The 22,193-nt window shown below is 38.6% G+C and overlaps 1 protein-coding gene across 4 annotated transcripts in view; it reads right to left on the bottom strand.

Annotated features, from left to right (window-relative positions):
* The window catches only part of ABCC4 (ATP binding cassette subfamily C member 4), a 228,647-nt gene that overhangs the window by 64,798 nt on the left and 141,656 nt on the right, over positions 1-22,193 (bottom strand). For all 4 annotated transcript variants that reach the window (XM_045009855.1, XM_045009864.1, XM_045009873.1 and 1 more), the window contains one exon: positions 10,352-10,431. In XM_045009855.1, coding sequence (XP_044865790.1) covers positions 10,352-10,431 — 80 coding nt within the window. The remainder of the gene's footprint in view (positions 1-10,351; positions 10,432-22,193) is intronic.

Below are 22,193 nucleotides of genomic sequence, written 5' to 3'. Positions count from 1 at the left end.
CCTGCAGGAGGTCCACCGGAGCCCCGGGACGACCGGACCTGCCGCAGGCATGACTGCGGAGGGGGCGCTCGTCCCGCGGCTCCAGTGGACCTCCCGCAGGCATGACTGCGGACGGTTTGCTGGTCCTGCGGCTCGGCTGGACCTCCCGCAGGCATGACTGCGGCAGCTCCAGCAGAGCCGCTGGACCTGCGAACCGTCCGCAGCTGCGGGAGGTCCAGCCGAGCCGTGCGACCAGCGGACCCTCCGCAGTCATGCCCGCGGGAGGTCCGCGGCTCCGGGGCGCCTCCCGCGCATGACTGCTTGGGGCCATTCAAGCAGTACATGTTTGCTGATGATCTTTTAAAGAAAGCTGGTGGAAGTCACTAGCTAAGCACCTGGAACCAGAGCCTGTTGAAGTGCTACAACTGCTTTTCACAACACAAGCCTCTTCTGCAGGTACAGAAAGAGTATTTTCTTCATTTGGACTAATACATTCAAAGTTGAGAAGTCAATTAGGAGTTGAAAAAGCAGGAAAACTTGTCTTGTCTCCTCCAGTCTATGAAATAAAAACAAGGAGGGAGGGGATGAGATCCCCTAGTTTTAAAAGTTTGAAGGACAGTCTAAGTAAAATAGTAGACCGTCTCATTTTCAAGAGATTTGGGCCAGGTCTACATTATAAACTTACACTGGTATAACTACATCGCTCAGGAGTGTCCACAACCCCGAATGACACAATTATACCGACCTAGCACCCGGTGCAGACATCTCTCTGTCAATGAGAGAACTTCTCCCATCAACATAGGCACCATCTCTGATGGTGATGGATTAACTACGCCGATGGCAGAAGCTCTGCTGTTGCCATAGTAGCGTCTTCACTGAAGCACTACAGTGACGCCGCTGCAGTGTTTTAAGTCTAGACCTGCCCTTAGGCCAGTAGAAACTTAAGCTCCAGTCATTTTCACTTGTACGTATTTGAAAAATTTACCAAGTTGGGCTGAAATAGTTTTGTTTATTGACTACAGTTAATCCCTCTGTTTAAGAAATCATTTAGTTGTAAATGTGAAACATTTTGATAATTGAAATTTATGTATCTAAAATATTTTAAGCATTAAAAAAATTGTATATGCTGCTTTGTGTTCAATTCTAATTCTCACCCTAATGCAGCTTGACACAAATCATGAAAAAAAAATCTTAATTATCTAGCAAATAAGCAATATATCATTCACCATTTTCTAACATAATGAAAAGGTACTATCAATAATAATCTGAAAATATAAACTATACATTTATTTAATATTTAACATTTAATATATAGTTATAGTGGACCCTCCCAGGTACCAAATCTAGTATAAGGCTCTATTTAGTTGTAAATCAACATGTTTTAATGGTTATATCAACCAATAAGAATGTAGTTAGAAAATAACTAAAGTACAAGTGGAAAACTTGATTAGAATTGATGATTTATAGCTAGGATTTCCACTTGGTGATTTAAATCAGTGATTTAAATTGCCTTTCTTTAAATCAATCCATAGATGACGTACTGTCTTTGGAGTCATTAATGCAACTCATTAATCTGCTGGAGGATTTACTGATCAGCAACTATATCAATTTCAGATTTTGTGAAAAGCAGGATAAAAGTTCTTAAGTATGGCATGATATGCACACATTTCTACGAGATATATAATTTTTTGTTACAGATAATTTCTTGTCCTCATGTTTGTTTTTAGAATAAATATGCATAACGATCCAACACCCACACTAGTGAACATAGTAATTCAAATTATGATCAGTTTTTTTCCACAAATCAAAAGTAAAATCTGCAGTCTTTTTGCCAAACAGTGAAATCCTACTTTGTAAGCACATAAGTCATATCTATAGTATATCAATAGTTTAAGGCAATCTAGAAGATTTGTACTTATCACCATTTAGAACAGGATTGTTACACTCCATGACTGACAGTAGAATTAAAAGATTTCTAGCTGCTGTGAAGTGTTAGAAATGTTAATGACCTTGATATGTCTTTTCTTCAATAATCAGGCTGTGCTACAAATGTGGAGGGTTATAAAAATGCTTTACAAATCATGTAAATAAATAATCAAAGGTTCCACCTCTGTGCCAAAAGCAAATTAAATATTTCAACAAAGATAGAGCAAAAAACAAACTGTAGAAAATATAGTTGCTTAGCCTTTTGAATACCTCTTTGTGGCCTTCCCATAGTAAAATATACCAAACCCCACGTCTAATAGACTTGAAGAGTCTAGGATCAGCAGGATCTCTTGAAAGACATTTAGAAATTCTTGGTGAACTCAACTCCTCACTTGGCCTCTGGGTGGCCAAATCCTCAGCTGATGAAAAGGCTGGTACACTTCAATGCAACTAAGCTGATTTGCACCAGCTAAAGATCTGTCCCAAAGTAAGCTGGGAAGGAAAATAGGGATATGAAAGCCAAAGGTAAGGGCTGACCTAAATCTTCATCCAAAACTAGAACTGAACCTTTGTTTGGTAGTTTTGTCGAGGAAAAAAAAATCATTTAACTTTAAAGTAGTTTTGTGCACCTCAGCACCTTTTGGTTTCATCCAGAGGCACCAAAATACTTTGAGAAAAGCTGTCCTTGCTATATTCCCACTGCTTGCAACCAGTCAAAACCATGAATTACTAGAAATCTTGCCAAAAGACTGCATCACACAAGACTTCTAGTACTCTAGACCAAGAAAATTACAGAGAAAAAAGAGTTCATATATCACCAAATGAAAGCTAGTTTTATTTTTCAAGGAACTAAGAGGTACTATATTCAAAATACTGCTTTTCCCTAATTCATTAAGAAAAATCACAGAAATAACTTAGGTACAGTATATTGTTGAAAGCTGAGAAGTACACAAAGAAAAAGACAAGAAAGTGAAAAGAAAATGAAGAAGAAAAGAGTTAGGGAAGAGAAACAGAGTCATCAAGGGCAAAAGATAAATGCAAAATAATTGAGAGGAATGTTTGTGTACTGTCTTCTTCCACATATGAATAAATAATTTATTTTATTCAAAAATAGAATGGATATGAAACAAGAACAAAATCCAGAAAATACTGAAGTAGTTATCTGCATTATTTGATATTTTATATTAAATTTCTGTTCCGCTATAGTAATAAAGCTTATTGCATGCATGCATATTCTGCTTTTCAGAACAAGTTACAGAATCATCTCTTTTTTTAAATGAACATTTCCACCTCATCATATAACTATCTAAATGCCTGTGCCATCTTCTAATAGCCCTGTAAAAATCACACTCTTATTTTCGTCCCCCGTCCCAATAAGTCTTAATTAGCCTTATGTTAAATACTAACTGATCCATTGTGGCATGGATGCTGGAAAAGAGAAACTGGAACAAGTAGATGCAAGCAGAAAAAGGTTCAGAGAGTCCCCCGTGATTAACTGTCACCATGCTGCTATTTACTGTGCTCTTTTAGCTAAACTTCCTATAATGGCAAAATCACAGAATCTTTGCACCTAATATCACTCAAAAAATCAGAATGTAACAACACACACACAAAAGACACATGTTTGTACCGCTTGCTTTACCAAAGAGAACAGACAGACATTTAACAAAGATCCCAGTCCTTGGGTATTTTTTGATATCCTCATTATTTTGATGTTTTAAAATATCATAAAAATTGAACCAAGTTACATCATCTTTTAGCAAAGAACTTTTATTTAATTATCCAATGTACAAATATCTTAAAATTATCTTACAATACAAAACCTGACTAAGTTTGAGGCGGGGGGTAGAAACAAACTATAGGAATCACAAAATGACAAAGTCATTGTAAAGCTAAAAGATGCTGGAATTCCTTCTACACACTTTCCCTGACATTGCCAAACAATAAAATGCAAGGGTCAGTGGTACTGAAACAAGTAAAGGCAGTTCCACTCTTTTGCACCTATGAAAGCAAGTGACCCTAGCTTATTATTCCAGTCTTAGGCACTTTTTGTTCTTAATATCCAGATGCAGCAGCTATTTTTTTAAAGGAATGACTGTGGACACCTTCTTCACATTTTCCTTTTCTTCAGTATTTTCACTTCATAAAGCTGCAGTCAATGTGTTTTGTGTGTGGTGAGAAGGGAATGACACATTCAGCGGTGGTCTTAGCCAAAGCCTACATTGGTGGCTCAAGTAGTCTCAAGATTAGGTCTTTGTATGTGATGAAAGGATATGAAAAGTCAGTTATTTAAGCTCAGTCAAGCTGTTGATTTTGGGAGAAAAAGGTTTTGCAATTCAGTTTTCCTCAATAAATCACTGCCCTTTACCAAGGGCAGCTGCTGATAGTTCACATGTTCAGTGTTCCCCAGAAACAAAACAAATCTTGAGTTTTTAAAATCCAGCATAGGGTAAAATCAAAATGAGTGGGAAATACTGCTTTTAAATTATCATCTTTAAATATGCTGGAAACTAAACCAGCAATTCATTTATCTAGATATGAATAATGAAATCATAGAGGATTTACATTTTGTTATCAAAAAGACAATAAACTAAGACATCTATATTATGCTGACTTTAAATACCAACTAGTGGCTATTGTAGAAGAAAGGGAACATAAAAAGAGAAAGGGCATGAAATGGTGAAGCTATTGGAAATGGAAGACTCCGTAGACCTTTATGAAGATGAGCATACTGGCCAACATTTTCAAATGGCTACTAATTTTGCGAACCCAACTTGAAACACTTAAAATGCTGATTTTCAAGGATGCTACGCACCGACAAGTCCATTTAAACTTAATGAGATATGGACTCTCACCATCTCTGTAAATAAGCCCCTAAAGTGTCTCAAGTTGAGCATGCGGAAATCAAGGCATCATAAACAGTAGCCACTTTTGAAAATATGGTCTATTGTATATAAAATGTTATTTAATATAATGTTATACCTTACATTCTATTAAACTAAGAGTACTATAATATTCCACCACTGGATTCTTTCTCCAATTAAAAAAAGCCAATATATGAACTTATTATGTTAAGTTGTATACAGATGTAATATTTTAACCACAGTGTATTTAAATGATAAGCCCCAGTTTGTCAATGAGCTCCACAAGGTTGGAACCTTGTGCCCCGCCGTGCTAAAGATAGGCCTATTCTACACTGGGTGGGGGGAAAAGGGGGATCGATCTAAGATACGCAACTTCAGCTACGAGAATAGCATAGCTGAAGTCGACGTATCTTAGATCGACTTACCTCCCGTCTTCACTGCACAGGATTGATGGCCGCGGCTCCTTCGTCGACTCCGCTTCTGCCTCTAGCCCTGGTGGAGTTCCAGAGTCAACGGCAGAGCATTCGGGGATCGATTTATCGCGTCTAGACGAGACACGATAAATCAATCCCCGATAGATCACTACCTGACGATCCGGCGGGTAGTGTGGACATACCCATAGAGTCAGGAAATTTTGGCTAGGATAATAAGTGAGCTTAGAAGGGATTTTCAAAAGAGCCTAAAGGAACTGAGTGCCCAAGTCCTATTCACTTTTAACAGAAGTTGGGCATTGAACATCCTTAAGCCCATTTATTTATTTATTTAAATCTGATCAGTTTTATTGTTCACTAAAGGAAGAATATTTGTGACTATTATTTATATTCTGGTAGCACTTTTAGATCCCACTCAGGATGAAAGTCCCATTGTGCCAGATACAGTACAAACATATAAACAGGTAAAATATTCTGATGAATCTAAGAAGATGTCTTTCAGTGCAAAAAAAGGTGTTCGCTAACTCAGAAAAAAATAGTAGTAAAGACACTGCAACCCAGCTTTTAATCAAGTTAGCACTCAAGTGCAACCCCAGGCTCCCCTACAGGCTTTACCTTGAGCTTCAAAATCAAGATAATAGTTTTCATGTCCACACTGCTATCTTAACCTGTTAGCTAACTTGAGTTAAGAACTAACCCTTTACTGTATTTACAGTGTAGATGAACCCTATGTAATTTTAGGTGTCTAAATCCCATTGAAAGTCAATGAGAATCAGTCACCTAAGTCATCAATGCACTTTTGAAATTTTATCCATGGTTCCTGCCTTGAAGAGCTTACAACTTAGCTGAAAACAGGATGTCCCAACTGAATGTAAACAATAGCAGGAAAGGAAGGGGAAGGAAGAATGAGGGTAAGTGTTATAAGGTAACTGACTAACAAAGTATATGGGCTTACATCAACCACTGTTACCTTCATTTTGCTTTTCAAGTTATTTCCACTCATGTACTAGTTTAAGTCACTAACTTTCTAAAAATCAGCTTGCACTATAACAAACATAGCAGTAAATGTAAATGATCAGTTATGAATTTAATAAATATGGCACATATTTTCAAAGAGATGAGCGGGCATTGAAACTTATGCCCACACAGAGTCCATCAGAGGTATAAGGGCCCACACAAGTGCACCTATTTCTGGATAGGAGCCTTGAACACTAACAGCCTGATCCAGAGCCTACTGAAGTTAATGAAAAATTTCTTATTTACTTTTATGAGTTTTGAATCAGGCTGTAAATGTAAAATTCAAAGAAACTCAGTTACGTACACCTCTACCCCAATATAACGCTGTCTTCGGGAGCCAAAAAATCTTACCACGTTATAGGTGAAACCGCGTTCTATCGAACTTGCTATTATCCGCCACAGCGCGCAGCCCCACCCCCCTGGAGTGCTGCTTTACCGTGTTATATCCGAATTCGTGTTATATCAGGTCGCGTTATATCGGGGTAGAGGTGTATAATAACCTACCCTCTGTCTGCACATACAGCTCCATTTGATATCAGTGTAGCAGCATATATCCTTAAATGTATGCTCTGACAGATCATTCTATTTTTTATTTACAGGATGAAGGAAGCAATTATTTCAACAGACAGTTATCAAGCGAACATGACCTTTCCTGTACGCTGTTAAAGATTTACAAAGTAGCAGGCAAAAAATAATTTCCTCATTCTCTAAGGCTAAATCTTCTCTTTTGAATACCTTCGTTCTCAAGTTGAGCAGACCTTTTCACAAAACAAAGGAAGCAGAATTTATACAGTCTCCTGCTCTTTAATCCTCAAATATTGGACTATGAGGAGCTGACTTTGGGTGCCCTTTCAGATCCACAGTTCTGAAAATCATGGTCAGCTGTGGAACCCAAATATAGTAAGGCTTTATTTAAGCATTTTTGTGCTTGTTGCATGCCTCCCCATTTCATTTTTTCTCTAACAACTCTTTATTACGTGTCCAGAAGATTTCTATTCTCTTTTAAAAATAAACAAACTATTTCTTTCTCGTTTATCCAATGACAGACAAAATAAATGTAACTATTTCCGTTTTAGGAATTATTTTTCATCCAGTATAGCTATCTAGACTAATCATGTTAATTAGAACTGTAGTGCAGTGTGTAAATCTTATTAGGGTTCTATGGTAATACTGGGAATTTTTGGTATTCACTTAAAATCTATATTCTTTTTAAATATGAAATTCTTGAAACTAGTAAATTTTAATTATTTATTTAAGTTTATTTGTTCAGAAATGAAATATACACTTGCTAATATAGTAATGGACTGGAAAGCTTCAAAACTACCCTAACGATAACTCACAACAAGGACCACTTCTTCAATGCAAATCCTCACAAGAAAAGCTTCTACACACAAAGTAAGATGAACCAGTTGCTGCATTGTTTATTAAATTTCACTTGATTCCTCCTGACAACCATTTAAACAATGAATGTTGGGAAATGTCCCTCAAAGAATCAACAACAATAGTAGGGATCAGAGCTTTTATACTTAGCTAATACTGTTCTTAAAAAAGAAAATATTTCTTCCTGAAGGGATTATAGAAAGTCTTATAAAAGACACCTGCAAACAAAACAAGTGACAAAAGATCTTTATCATAATTGATAAGAGTTATCCTCTCTAGAAATCTATGCTCCTTAGAGAGAAATAATGTAATATAACTCAAGATGTATTAACTAATAGGCATCACCGATGTTCAGCAGTGGTACATTTTAACAAAGAGAGGGAATGTTTTTCCTCTCATGCTCAGAAGTTTAATAGCTAAATGCAACAAACCTATAATAAGATTTAACTACCTAAGGCTTCTTTTCTTATGCCCAACAGAACAGGGAAGCACTGAAATTTATGTACAACAAAAATAATTTAAATAATTTCGGTAAAGATTCTGGACATCTACAAGTAGTGTATTTAAAAAAATCCTTTTTTTCCCACTTTACTATACCATACATCTGTTCCCAAAGCTTGTGTGTTTTCATGTACAGTGCAAACTTCAGAACACCTGTCTTTCAACTACTTAAATGCCCTATTTACAAGAGATGAACTAAGTAGCTAAGCACATGAGATTTTGGGCAGGAAACTTTTGCAAATTGCAGTTATCACAATATGGATAAGAGGCTTGATAACAGTCAAAAGAACAAGAAATTCAAATTTACAAAGAAATACTTTATTCTTTCATCCCAGATCAGTTCAGTTTGAGTAAACATACAGTACACTGAATCTGCCTCCATTTGCCTGTAATATCTGAGCACTTACTAACTACAGTGGCAGGCACTTGAAAGATGCATGTAATAATATAAATTACCTGCACCAATTGGAAAGACATATTTGTACTTCTCTACCTCCAGACACTCCACAATGGGACACAGACCCCCTTCCCTACTCTCAAATGAGTGACAACATGGGACATGTTAACCCTAAATTGAGGAATACAATGTGGAACATCATTTCCCCTGCAACTGTCTGTTCACCTCTGTTCCCTTTCCCCTCCTCAGTTTCTCAACACCTCCCCTTTCCTTTTGTCCCCTAAATTCTTTCCAGCTCTCTCCAGCTTTGGCAGCAGCCACCAGGCTTTGGAGAGGAGTTTCATGCTGATTACAGGGGCAGCCAATCAAATACCAGAAGCAGCAGCAAAGCCAGGTCATTTCACTGCCTGCAGCCTGGACTTACTCAGTCCTGTACACAGTAGGAAGAGCAGAAGCATACTATACGCAGGAGAGGAGGCTAGCAAATGGGCAGTATGCAGAACAGTCTGGGCACACAGCGGGATAGCAGGACACAAATGCATTGCCTAAACCAATTGAAACGAAGCAAGATGTCCTGTCTAATAAAAGATAGCTGATAAGTCTAAAGAAAGACAAAGTTTTGATTCCATATAACTGATAGAAATAAATGGCCAATACACATACACTCTAGCAGATTGTTTACCTTCTGTGCATAGGACAGATCTCTTGTATACTTTGGAAACCAGGCAAATTCAAAAGCTTAACATTAAGAGTTAGGAAAACAGCAGCTAATGGTAAAAAGTGTTTACAATTTCTAATGGAGGTCCTGCGAGCAGATTAAAAAAAAAGCCATCCCATCTCCCTCCCAAAGGGGTCTACTGCACTGAACAGCTTTGAAAAGCAGGGCAAAAAGCTCTTCAACCTTAAGACCTTGCTTAGGCAAGTAAACAGGTGTTTTCTAAAAAAATGTGTTTTAGCTAAAAGTAACTTTTACAAACCCAAAGTACATTTAATTTCAATATGAAAAAATAGGTGAAACCTCCATGGAGTCAACCGTAAACAGACTGGATAAAGCACTAAGTAATATTACTGTAGGAAACATTTCTGAATAGGTAGAGTGATGAATCTACAGATGGCCTAATCAACCTTTTCCATCTCTAATTTCTGCAATTCTGAATGTTAAGGCTAAAGGCATTAAGAATATTTTAGCATACAGCGGTTGTTTTTGTAAACATTTTGCTTTTGAAGTATTCATGAAAAGAACTAATTGGGATGCCAATCAAAATCACTGTAATGCCATAAATTTAATCCTTTCATTGTCACTAAAATCGTTTTTGCTTATAGACATTTTTCTATTTGCAGTAACTTCTTTCTCTTGTTCCTATTAAGACTATTATTTTCACCCTGTTATTACTAATCCTTTCTTTGTAAATAGCCACACCTATTTTAATCCAAAATGGTGCGGTAAGCATTTGCTTCTTTGTGGAAGTACACACATAATTAGGTTAATCTGTGCTATCTTGCCATGTGAATTGATTGTTTCTTTACTGTGGATATATTTCATAACACACTATGCTTGCCAGACTGCTTGGAGGCAAATCCAGAGCAATTTACCAAGCATGTAGCTACTATGAGCTGAAATCTTGACAGGATAGCAAGTTGTATAGCCACTCCTACCTGCCACTTATTGCTCATGATAGCTTTTCACTTGCATATTAAATTTTGACCACACCCTTCTTTCACAAACAAGCCCTTTCATTAAATTCACTCAACTAAAACTTTGGCAGATAAGTTATTGGGTTTTGTATGTCAACTGAGTAAAGAGGACTTGAAATTCACAGTACCAAGGTAAAATTCTCAAACTGTAACTACATTACCTGTATGAAGTCCAAAATTGTCAGTGGAAGCAAATCATCCAGATGGCCAATATCTTTGGAGAAACGATTTAAGATTCTCCCTATGAAAACAGGATTCAAAAGAAATTGTGGTTTTTTTCCTAAGACAATTTTTAAAAACTCTCAAAAATCAGAATAATATTTTTAAAAACACATTATACTTTAGTTTTACAGACAATTTAAGAAAAGCAAGTAGAAAATGGCTGACATCTGAAAATAAACAAAAAAGGAGATCTTCTGAAAACAAAAGGAGACTTTTTTTACAGCTAGTGCAATATGTTTTGCTGAAAAAGAATAAAAATGCTCTTTTTGAATGAATGCTTCTTTAATACAGATGTAAATTGTTTATTTAACAGTTATAGTGTGTGGTCACCATCATTTCAAATGTTTCATAACAGTCTGAAACTAATCATTTAGATAGAACCGAAGACCCCAATCCTGCAAACCCTTACATATATGCATAACATTATTCACATAAGTAAGCAGTTATAGGACTAGATTCTTAATACTTATATACATCAATCAATATGGGCCATAACCTGGCTGACTCTGGTACCTGCTTGCAAGTTCCGCTGACATTTACCTGAGTTGTATGCATTTACCGCAAGGCCTAATATGATCCTTTTTTGTAGTTCTGTGATTTTTAACAACTTAGATTTCACAAAAGAAAAAAGTAAAGAAATCTTAGCATATTTAAATTCACATTGCAGACATTACTAAAATCAAATTTTAGTTAGGTTTGTGTTGATGCGGCATGTTTTTATGTCGATGCAGCATGTTTTTTATATTTATTCAAAACCTTGACAATGCTGATCTTTATTAAAACTAATAACATTTTTAATCTGTTATCACTGAAGCATTTATTCTCTTCTATTTTCTTAAGTTCTACTTGAGTGAAAAAAATTCAGTCATAGCAAGAGAGCTTTAATTATAAACATCACCATTCTGCCACCATTAGGTAGATTAGTACTTTACTCCACAAACTGATGCTTCTACTCATGAAGTAAGGTACCACTTAACCTAGGGATGAGAATCCTGCCTTCCATAAGGGGTTTATGCAAGTGGACCCATTCACGTTTCTTTCTTTCTTTTTCTTTCTAGCTAACTCTATTATTTTAATGTATTTTGTGATGAGATTTGGTTTCTCTCTCTTTTGGAATCATGGATCATAAGGGGAAGGGATCAAGGAATGTCTTTTGTTTGGAGCAAAGTGACAAAAATCAGTGCTTTCCAAATCCTCCTCTGGTAGAGGGGCAAAAGCAGGTCCTCTGCTGAAAATTCTGTTGATCTTAAAAGTTTGGTGTAAAGATGAACTGCAAATTAAAAAATGAAAACAGAGTTAAACAGAGATGCTTGTGATGAACATCTCTCTCATTAGCCAGGATGAGCTGGGAGAGGATGATTCAGTTCACAAATGTTTCTTTAAACCAGCTCTCTCAACAGTCTCTCTTCTCTCTCTGAGATAGCCTCTTGGTATGTCTAGGTTTACTGAAGATATCTCACAGTGCATTATTCTGTGACATCACAAACACTATGTGACCAGGCTGTGCCCCTAAAATCCCCATGCAGATCTCACCACACAGTGGGAAAGGACAGCTCCTTCTACAGAACTATCCCCACTTACCTAGTACCTCACAGAAGACTGTCCACAGGGTCAGGATTGTTGTGCTGTGGACAGAACAGGGACTGAGAAACCCCACATTGGGTGGGAGTGGGGTGAAGTGAGAAACACAATCCTTCTTTCAACCTTGTAACGAGTACTCAAGAAAATTAACTGATTCTGGCACAGTAACCCATTCTGAGGTGCCCTTGAATCATGGGGAATCACCAGGAGGTGTCCCTGTTCATGCAGAGCCATTGCAGAGGAAGAGGAAGGGCACACTAAGGGCATGGAGATAGCTCTGAGACACAGGGTCTCCATGCAGATGGCGCAGAGATCCTGCAGTTTCTGGTATCCTCCAGATTTGCAAATGAGCCCTGCCAGTTGTTTCATGTTGGAACAGAAAGATCAGGGAAAACTCCAACAAGGGACGCCTCTTGGAGGCTTCTTTCCCCTTGGTCCCCTCATGGGGGTTTTGACACAGGAGGGGTGACTCAGCCCACGAAATGCATGTGCTGCAGTGAGACTCCTGGTAGCTCTAACATCACATTCTGAGATATCTTCAAGGGAACCACATAGTACCAAGAGGATTTCACAAGGGAAAAGATAATTAAAAAAAAATTAACGCTAACTTCTCTTCAGACTGCCCCTGTGGCCTGCTTAGCAGGGACATACAGCACAGAAGCCTGAGCTTCTCTCTGTTTTAAATTTTGCTTTGGCATTCACCTTTAATCTGGTTTATTTGTAATAGTGATAAGAGATTGCAGCAGAATTATCTTGGTTATTCCTCAGAGGAAATTCCATAATACACAGCACGGCACCCACAAAGCACGTTCCTTCATACTGGCTACTTCCACACCAGTAGTACAGTGCGGGTCAGCATTAACAACGTCAGGAAACCTGGAATACCTTCGTCATGTCCCATGATTCAGTGAGTAGATAGCACATGCCAACTCCTTCCTGGAGCACAGTTGTGAAACCAGGGATAGCTCAGGGGTTTGAGCATTGACCTGCTAAACCCAGGGTTGTGAGTTCAATCCTTGAGGGAGCCACTTAGGGATCTGGGGCAAAAATTGGTCCTGCTAGTGAAGGCAGGGGGCTGGACTCAATGACCTTTCAAGGTCCCTTCCAGTTCTAGGAGATTGGTATATCTCCAATTATTTTTTTATTATTATTATAACTTTGTCCTTTTTGTAGATGAGGCCCTAATGGGTAGAAGGCTGAGACGAATTAGTACTGAAATGCTCACAAACTATCACAAAGCAGTTTATCACTTTGAAGTTTCAATCCCAACAGTATCTGAAGTTTTGTTGTCCATTTTCCGACAGGTTTTTATTGCAATTTACAAGCGAAAGTTACTCAAGGAGTTTTTAGGATGTTTGTTACTGTAGAGGTTAGTGACTAAGCCTTTGCACTACCTCAAAAAGTTTCAAAGCTCTACTGCAGCCCCTATAAAGAGAATGAGAAAGTTTTACGTTGCAACAGTAATAAAATTCTGTTCTGGCTCTTTAAAACAAAATAAAACATACGCAATCATATGCAACACAAAAATTACCAAAAATACCAAAACTCATTATGACTGCCAAGAACAAGTTCCAGAATATTCTCATTTACAATAACATCTCATTTGGCTAAAGTTCTTTGATGCATACAGACCCACGCTAAAACCACGCTGGGTGAACCATAAGAAAGTCACGCCAGAGGAATCTATCTCCTCCTCTTATCCACATTACAAACAAACTCCTACTTAATTCTCATGGATAATCAAGTTGCTAATTAATACCAAAAATGTAATTTTGGTGATTGCCTTATAAAATTGTTATATGTTTTTAGAGAATGTTTTTGACACAGCAGCTAGTAGGAAAGTAGAAATTAATCTGCCATTATCAATAAAATGTGAAAAAATCTTTTAATCTGCCTAATTCACATTCAAATGTAAATATAGTAATTCTGTAGAATGACAAGGACTAAAATATGATTAAGAAAAACAGTTGGTGTATGAACATGACTGAACTTGAAAGCAATGGGCCCTCCTACAATCCACCCTATGAAAAGACAAGAAATGTAAATATCCTGGAGTTGGATCAACCAATTCCTAAATAGGATATTCAGGTCTAGCTACAATTGCAAGATTTTAATATTTTGGAACCTTCAATAGTTATTGTACAAAGTTGTTTATTGTCTATTCAGTATTTATGCACAATCCTTTTGCTAATGCTTGACTGTGATCATTAAGCTCATGGCAGTGTTTGCCTCCTAAAGGCTCATATTTCCTTCTCCTATTGCTAATTAGTTATTCTAGTGCCCATTACTGTTGTATCTGGGTGCTTCACAAATAAAAACAAAACATTTCTAGCACAGAAGAAAGAAACAAACAAAGCAATGGGCCTTAATCCCACTTTCACAAAAGCTGGTTTTACCCCAGTGTTACTCCACTGACTGTATGAGATCAGAATCAAGCCCGGGGACCCAGTTCACAGAAGGTATAACTTCTCTGAACAGTAATAAACTCAGTCTATGACAGCTCACCAGAGAGAGCAAATTCCATCATCAGGGACCAGTCACAGAGAATAGTCTGCATCCAAATCTCAGTGCCCCATTCAGGGATTTGCCATTCTGATGTTGCATCCGTAGAGACTGCATATTCACAATATGGATATGTCTACACTGCAATTAGACACCTGTGGCTGGCCTGTGCAGCTGACTTGGGCTTGTGGGACTTGGACTGAAGAACTGTTCAACTGCGGTGTAGACATTCAGGCTCGGGCTGGAGCCCGAGAACTGAGCCCTGGGACCTTGCGAGGTGAGAGGGTCCCAGAGGCCAGGCTGCAGCCTGAGCCTGTACATCTACACTGCAATTGAAGAGCCCCTTAGCCCAAGCCCCGCAAGCTTGAGTCAGCTGGCACAAGCCTGCCATGGAGTTTCTAACTGCAGTGTAGACATTACCCTAAATTTCTAATTCAAATTGAAGACTGTTTCACAAGATATGAAGAAACAAAAGTCTACTTCTCCTTTTTAAATAGCACATGGTTTAGTTGCTGGGGTATGCACTATTAACTGTGCAAGAGAAGAGATTCTAGATGTGAAAGCAAAATTAGTCATTCTTGCAAAAATTCTCAAACTTTTCCCAAGAACACGATTACATGTTTTCTGCCAGCATTCACACACAATTTGCCCAGGGCTGCTCCCCAGATTCAAAGGATTGTTGCACCTGATATCTGGGAACTATAAAGCTGGCCTACTAAAAATATTTTCTCTAAACCCTCTGGGGCTCTCATACCCAATCACCATCTCTATGGGCTCCCTTACGCTTCCCCAAGTCCCTTAAATAAGCTGTAAGTGTTCTATGGATCATTTGGACTGGTATTTTCAGGACACTGAATGTGTAGTATGTATGTTCCCTCAAAAATCCTGCCTTAGAATTAACCCACATTTTCAGCTTGAAAAATTATCAAACTCAACTACTGCATGCAACCTGAATTATTCAAATAGGAATCACATCATCTTCACATAGCATTTTAAAAGAAGCAAAATTACTAAAAATATAGACATTGTATAGATGAATAACCTACACTGACCAAAAAAAGTCTTCCCATAAATCTATTCATAAATCTTTTAAAAAGTGTCAGTGTTGCAAGAGTACTTGAATCTGCCTAAAGAACCTGCTATTTTTGGTATTGTGAAACTCCCAAACGCTTTGTGTAATTTCAGTAGCAAGCTGCAGTGGAGAACGTGCTCACTCCAGCAATTTCATGTATGTTATTGCATTAAATAACTTAATCAAACCACACTCTGTTCTTAGATTTATTCTGAAGTAATTAAATAACTATTCAATGCCAATTAATCACAGTTAAATAAGGGTCTGTCAGCAAAGTGCTATGTACACATTTGAGACTATTTAACTGTCAAATACTTGGCAGTATCTAAGTTAAACAATGATTCATTAAACCTCCCTTACTACACAATGGTTAGGCTAAACTTGAAGTGAAAGAATCGAAACTCTTTTGTTCTGCATGAAAAGGACATCAAACCTCAGAGTGTGATATTCTTTTCTTACTAACTCTGTAAACTGCTTTAATTTCATGAATCAGAATGTGTTCAGGTGCTCTATATCCACTTTGGTTCTGCAGGTGTTTGTTGGTACTTTGGAGTAGATGTTCAAATCTTTTCATCCAAACAATGAAAATACTTGACAATTTACCACACCTATTTAAAATATTTATTCATACTAAATAATTAAAGGAATACAATCCAAACTGAATCAACATTTATGATCTAAACACCAGACAATGAAAGAATTTTCTTCTACCAGTTATACGTTATTATCCTCCACACTAACCTTCAAGTGCTACTATTAGCATTTAGCATTACACAATCCAAATTCCCAAAATCAAGTGATTAGTAATCTTTGTTAAATGAATTTTACTATCCTGCTTTACTTTCTGGCCAATGTATTAATCAAAACATTCCTTTACAACAGAATAAAATGGATGGATTGATTTTAAAGTCTTGCAAATAATTTATAAAGCACTATATTCACTTGGGTCATCATACATTTCAGACCTACTTTGTTATTGCTGGTCTGCTGACTCACTTATTTCGAATGAGAAAAGGTTTTAGAGTAAGACTGCTGGGAATAGAGCTTTAGAGATGCTTGGTTTTTGCCTAGAACACTTTCCCTGTAGAGATTAGGCTAATCCTTATTATGGAGCATTTTGAACATACGGTACCACACTTTTACTCAATGTACACTTTATTAATAAAATGTTGGTTTCCTTTGTAACCTGAACAGTTACATGGGAATGGGCCTGAACACCAGGTTTAAAGCTCAAGGACATCTGCTTTATTACAAACTACATTAGGGGTCATTACCACCCACTCTACTGCATGGGGAGATGGTTAGAAGCAAAAATGTTGCTCCACTGTCCACAAACAGGCTGAAAGAAGGGTAACAGAGCCAAACAGCATCATCCCTCACTGCCTCCAAGCCCTCGTAAACCGCTTGGAAGCAACACACAGAGTGCTTGGGGATCTGTACATTTAGGAACTGCCTCAGCAAGGTACTTACGCACATACACATAATTTAAGATCAAGTAGTCCCATTTACTTCTTCAGGCTTACTGTATGCTTAAAGTTATGCATGTGCTGAAGTACTTAGCTGAGTCAGGACTAGATATGGTTGGGAATTTTTTGACAAAATGGAAAGACAGAGACTGATTATATCTCAGCAGTTGGAGCAGCGAGTCACCTCTCAGAGGTGAATCAGACAGAGCACGAATTTAAACCTGGGTCTCCCACATCCCAGGTTAGTGCCCCAACAGCTGGAAAACAGGCGCATGAGGCGTGTGCACACACACACACACACAAAACTATTCAAAATCGTGCAAATTTTTGCGAGAGGAAAACAGTTTCTCACATGCTTGGGCAGCTACACAGTAGAAAGTGTGCGACTGGCAGATATCTATTCTACTCAGCAAGATTAGGGTGGAAATTCCCAGTGAAGTGTTATGCTGACGTGCTTCAGAAAGCTGTTTGAAGCAGGGAAGTAACGTGCAAGCAAAGAAGAGGAGCCAGTATTGGTATGCTTCTAACAGTTTTTCCATAACAGGGTGCATTACAGCTGCATATAAATAACAGATTTATTTACACCAGATTGGCTATCAGGAGAGGAAATCACTAACTATACAAAAAGTCACACATGCATTAACCATCCCAAATCATAAATCATTTTAAAATTATTTTATATATTGTTCAACAACAATATACACAAGATGGGAGTGAAAGGCAATAACTATGCAGAACTGAACTTTTACACACAGAGATGTATATTCTGTAGTACAAATATACCCAAATTTACCGATATTAAATGTGTTTTTTTCTATTCTGCTCTGCTAACGGTATAAGTTGGTAACACCACCATGTGTGTCTTGGTCTGTTAAACTGTGACATACACACTTTTTTCCACCCACACTGAGTATATACACATAGTTTAATAAATACATTTTATTGCAACTATAAGAAGTCTTCCAGTTTATCAAATCAGAAAAAAAAAGTGGATTTATCCATATCAAATGGTGGCAGGAAGCACACATTGCATCAACCTAGTAAAATACAACTTAATGCAATCATCCAATCAACAAAATAATTAAAAATGGACAGACTCTGAAAGGTAACATAAGTTTAACAGATTTCTCCAACGAGAAATCTGAAAATACATCTCCTGTGTAAGTGACAATTACTGATCCATTCTAGCTTTTCTTACATGTTCCCACAAATAAATGTCTATAGGCCTCTTATCTTTTTTATATGGAGTTAGCACCACATGCCCATGTAAACTGCAACACAAAATTGCTGGCTTCCCTACAGGCATCCTATAAATACAAATGAATTCTGCCCCATATTTTTCCTCAGAGGCCTGAAACTGACAGGAATATTATCACTTTCTCAGATTCTTGCAAATGGGCGCACAGTGGTACTGGGCAGAAATGTGCTGAGATCATAATATCCATTTATCTGAACTGCCAGCATGTAACAAATTCAGATGGGGTGCTTGCTACCCAAATTAATTTACTACTTGAAAAAGACTTGATTGTCAAAAGACTGTCAAAGACTGTCAAAAAGAAAAGAGGAAAAGAGTTAAGAAACTGCAAGAAAATCTGAACACAGTTTGTGTTTGTCTAATTTTCAAATATAAGATTAAAAAGAAGAAGAAAATGAGAGAAAATCAGCTACAAAAGAGATATATTTACAAAAACTGGCTGATAGTTTTTATGCAAGTGTTGTCCTGTTACTACATATAGGCTGTATTTTGATACTGTTAACACTCTTACTGGATGACACCAGATGAATACACTATCTGGTGCAATTTATTGTTCTCAAACTTTACTGCTGTTGTTCCTGAGCTGCTTATTCCAACTAGTATCATTATTTTCATGAACTTTTGATTAAATCCACCTCTGTGCAGAAGACCAGCACAAAGCCCATGCACCACTCAAGTAGCACTTAAACTCTATTTTGAGATCTTAAGTGGGACTTAAATGGTTCATCTAAAGGTCTTTCCACTTGCCTGTTTCACATGTAGGGTTGCCAGGAGTCCAGTTTGGGACCAGAACATCTGGTCGAAAAGGGACCCTGGCAGCTCCGGTCAGCGGTGCAACAGAGCTAAGGCAGGCTGCTTTTGGGAGCAGTGCAGAACCATGGCAGGCAGGGAGTCTGCCTTAACCCCGCTGCACTGCGGACTGGAGCCACCTGAGGTAAGCGCCACTCAGTCGGAGCCTGCACCCCCACCTGCACCCCAACACCCTGCCCCAGGTTGGAACCCCCTCCTGCACCCTAAGTCCCTACCATACCCTGCACCACTACCTGCACCCCAACCCTCTGCCCCAGTTCAGAACCACCCCCGTACCCAAACACTCTCCCAGAGCCCGCACTCCTCACCCCCTCTCACAACCCAGCTGCCTGCCCCAGGTCAGAACCCGCTCCCGCACCCAAACTCCCTGCTCCAGATCAGAACCTCCTCCTGCACGACAGCCCTGAGCCCCCTCCCACACTCCAAACCCCTCAGCCCTAGCCCTGAGACCCCTCCTGCACCCCAACCCACTCTTCTCTGGCCCCAGCCCAGAGCCCACATCCCCTCTCACATCATCCCCAGCCCAGAGCCCCCTCCTACACTCTAAACCCCTCGGCCCCAGCCCAGAGCGCCCTCCTGTATCCCATGCCCCTCAGCCCTTGCCCCACCACAGAGACCGCACCCCCAGCCAGAGCCCTCACACCCTCTCACACTCCAACCACCTGCTCCAGCCCAGTGAAAATGAGTGAGGGTGGGGGAGAGCGAGCGACAGAAGGAGAGGGGAGCTGGAGTGAGGGTGGGGCCTCAGAGAAGGGGTGGAGGAGAGGCAGGGCGTCAGAGAAGGAGCAGCACAAGGGTGTTTGGTTTTGTGCAATTAGAAAGTTAGCAACCCTATTCACATGTATATGGTCAGGAAAACACATATCTTATTAACATTCAATATTTGATCTCCAGAGCTTAAAATTTCAGCACAGAATGTATGCAAATTCCTCATTAACAATAGCTACATTTAAAAGTATCTTGATTCCCACTACTGTACTACTTTTCTGCTCTCAAATTACCTTCACCTTAAGTGTCAGAACACTGTATTATAATACAGCATTACTAGTTAACCACTTTCTCTACAATTTCAGTCTTACCAGGATTCTCCATACAGAATAAGATTTAGTGGCTGCAATAAAATAAGCCCCAAATAATCTCTTTTACAAAAGATTTTACCTTCTTTCATGGTATGTTCACAAGCAATTTTCAAATTATTGATCATTGAGCTCACTTACTGCCTCTCATTTCATATATCAATATTTTCCTAAATCACTGTGTTCCTTCACAGTAAATAAAGAGATCAGAATCATTTAACAATTTTGAATAGCCTCTAGCTAAAAACCATAGCTTTATCCACCAAACACAAAACCACATCTTTTTTCAGTTTATAATAAGATCTTTAATCATAATAATACAGCTTATTTATTCTCTCCTTTCCTTTTCAGAAATAGCTTTAAATTTTGTCCCTCTTATACTAACATCTAAAGAAAAAAAAAAGACAACCAAAAACACTGACTGCACTCAAGAGTCTTGACTTGTTTTTTTCCACTAGCTTTGCTGGAGAGGAGGGTGTTTTAATTATCAAATTTCCCTGCATTTGAGAAAAATTAAGTGCTGGATGTGATGTAATGCAATGCAAACAGGATGAATACAAAAGTAAGAAATAAAATATCCCACCTCTTTAAATGCATTGCGAATACATTTCAATATTAATTTATTTTTTGTATACTTCGACTTTTATATGAGGAGCAAGAGCATTGTAATTCCAGGAGTCTAACAACCTATAAAATAAGCAGGTTTTTTTATGAATGAACAGGTCCCAGTAATAAGAGGACATGGCATCATGCATTGCTAACATTGTGTGAAGTAAAATACATATATAAATGGCAACCATTCACACTTATTATACACAAATGCTTCATCTACTCACATTTTCACAAATCACCAACATAGCAAAAACTTGGAATAGGCCATATAAAATGTATGACTTGTTGGCCCTTTACCAGTCAGATCATTTACTGGACTCTCACTTGGATTTCTGGGTACCATGAAGACACTAACTTCTGAAAGAGCATGTGTGATATAACTGTATGATGATGTATAAATCCTGATTGTAGTCAGATCATTTCTTATTTCATTTTGTTCTCTTTTGGATCTCTTTCCAGGAAGTAATTTAAACGATATAGCTCAGAATGTGCTTACTGCTATTGAATGCACAAGAAAGAAAAGGGGTTATGGCAGCTTTGAGGGCCCCCACTGAGCAAGAGGTAAGCCAGAAGTCCAGCTCAGGTGACAGCATCGACCAACTAGGGGAAAAGCTCTCCTTGACCTGCTGCTCACAAACAGGGAAGAAATAGTAGAGGAAGCAACAGTGGATGGGAACCTGGGAGGCAGTGACCATGAGATGGTCGAGTTCAGGATCCTGACACAAGGAAGAAAGGAGAGCAGTAGAACAGAGACCCTGGACTTCAGAAAAGCAGACTTCGACTCCCTCAGGGAACTGATGGGCAAGGTCCCCTGGGAGAATAACATGACGAGGAAAGGAGTCGAGGAAAGATGGCTGTATTTTAAAGAATCCTTATTGAGGTTGCAGGAACAAACCATCCCGATGTGTAGGAAGAAAAGTAGATATGGCAGGCGACCAGCTTGGCTTAACAGTGAAATCCTTGCTTGTCTTAAACACAAAAAAACAGCTTACAAGAAGTGGAAGATTGGACAAATAACCAGGGAGGAGTATAAAAGTATTGCTCAGGCATGCAGGAGTGAAATTAGGAAGGCCAAATCACACTTGGAGTTGCAGCTAGCCGGAGATGTTAGGAGTAACAAGAAGGGTTTCTTCAGGTATGTTAGCAACAAGAAGAAAGTCAAGGAAAGTGTGGACCCCTTGCTGAATGAGGGAGGGAACCTAGTGACAGAGGATGTGGAGAAAGCTAGTGTACTCAATGCTTTTTTTGCCTCTGTCTTCACAGACAAGGTCAGCTCCCAGACAGCTGCACTCTGCAGCACGGTATGGGGAGGAGGTGACCAGCTCTCTGTGGAGAAAGAAGTAGTTCGGGACTATTTAGAAAAGCTGGACGAGCACAAGTCCATGGGGCCGGATGCGCTGCATCCGA

Source organism: Mauremys mutica, chromosome 1 (assembly GCF_020497125.1).
Source record: "Mauremys mutica isolate MM-2020 ecotype Southern chromosome 1, ASM2049712v1, whole genome shotgun sequence".
In the NCBI taxonomy this organism is placed as follows: Eukaryota; Metazoa; Chordata; order Testudines; family Geoemydidae; genus Mauremys; species Mauremys mutica.
The sequence above is the reverse complement of the archived record's forward strand: the minus strand, read 5'-3'. Positions and strand labels throughout refer to the sequence as shown.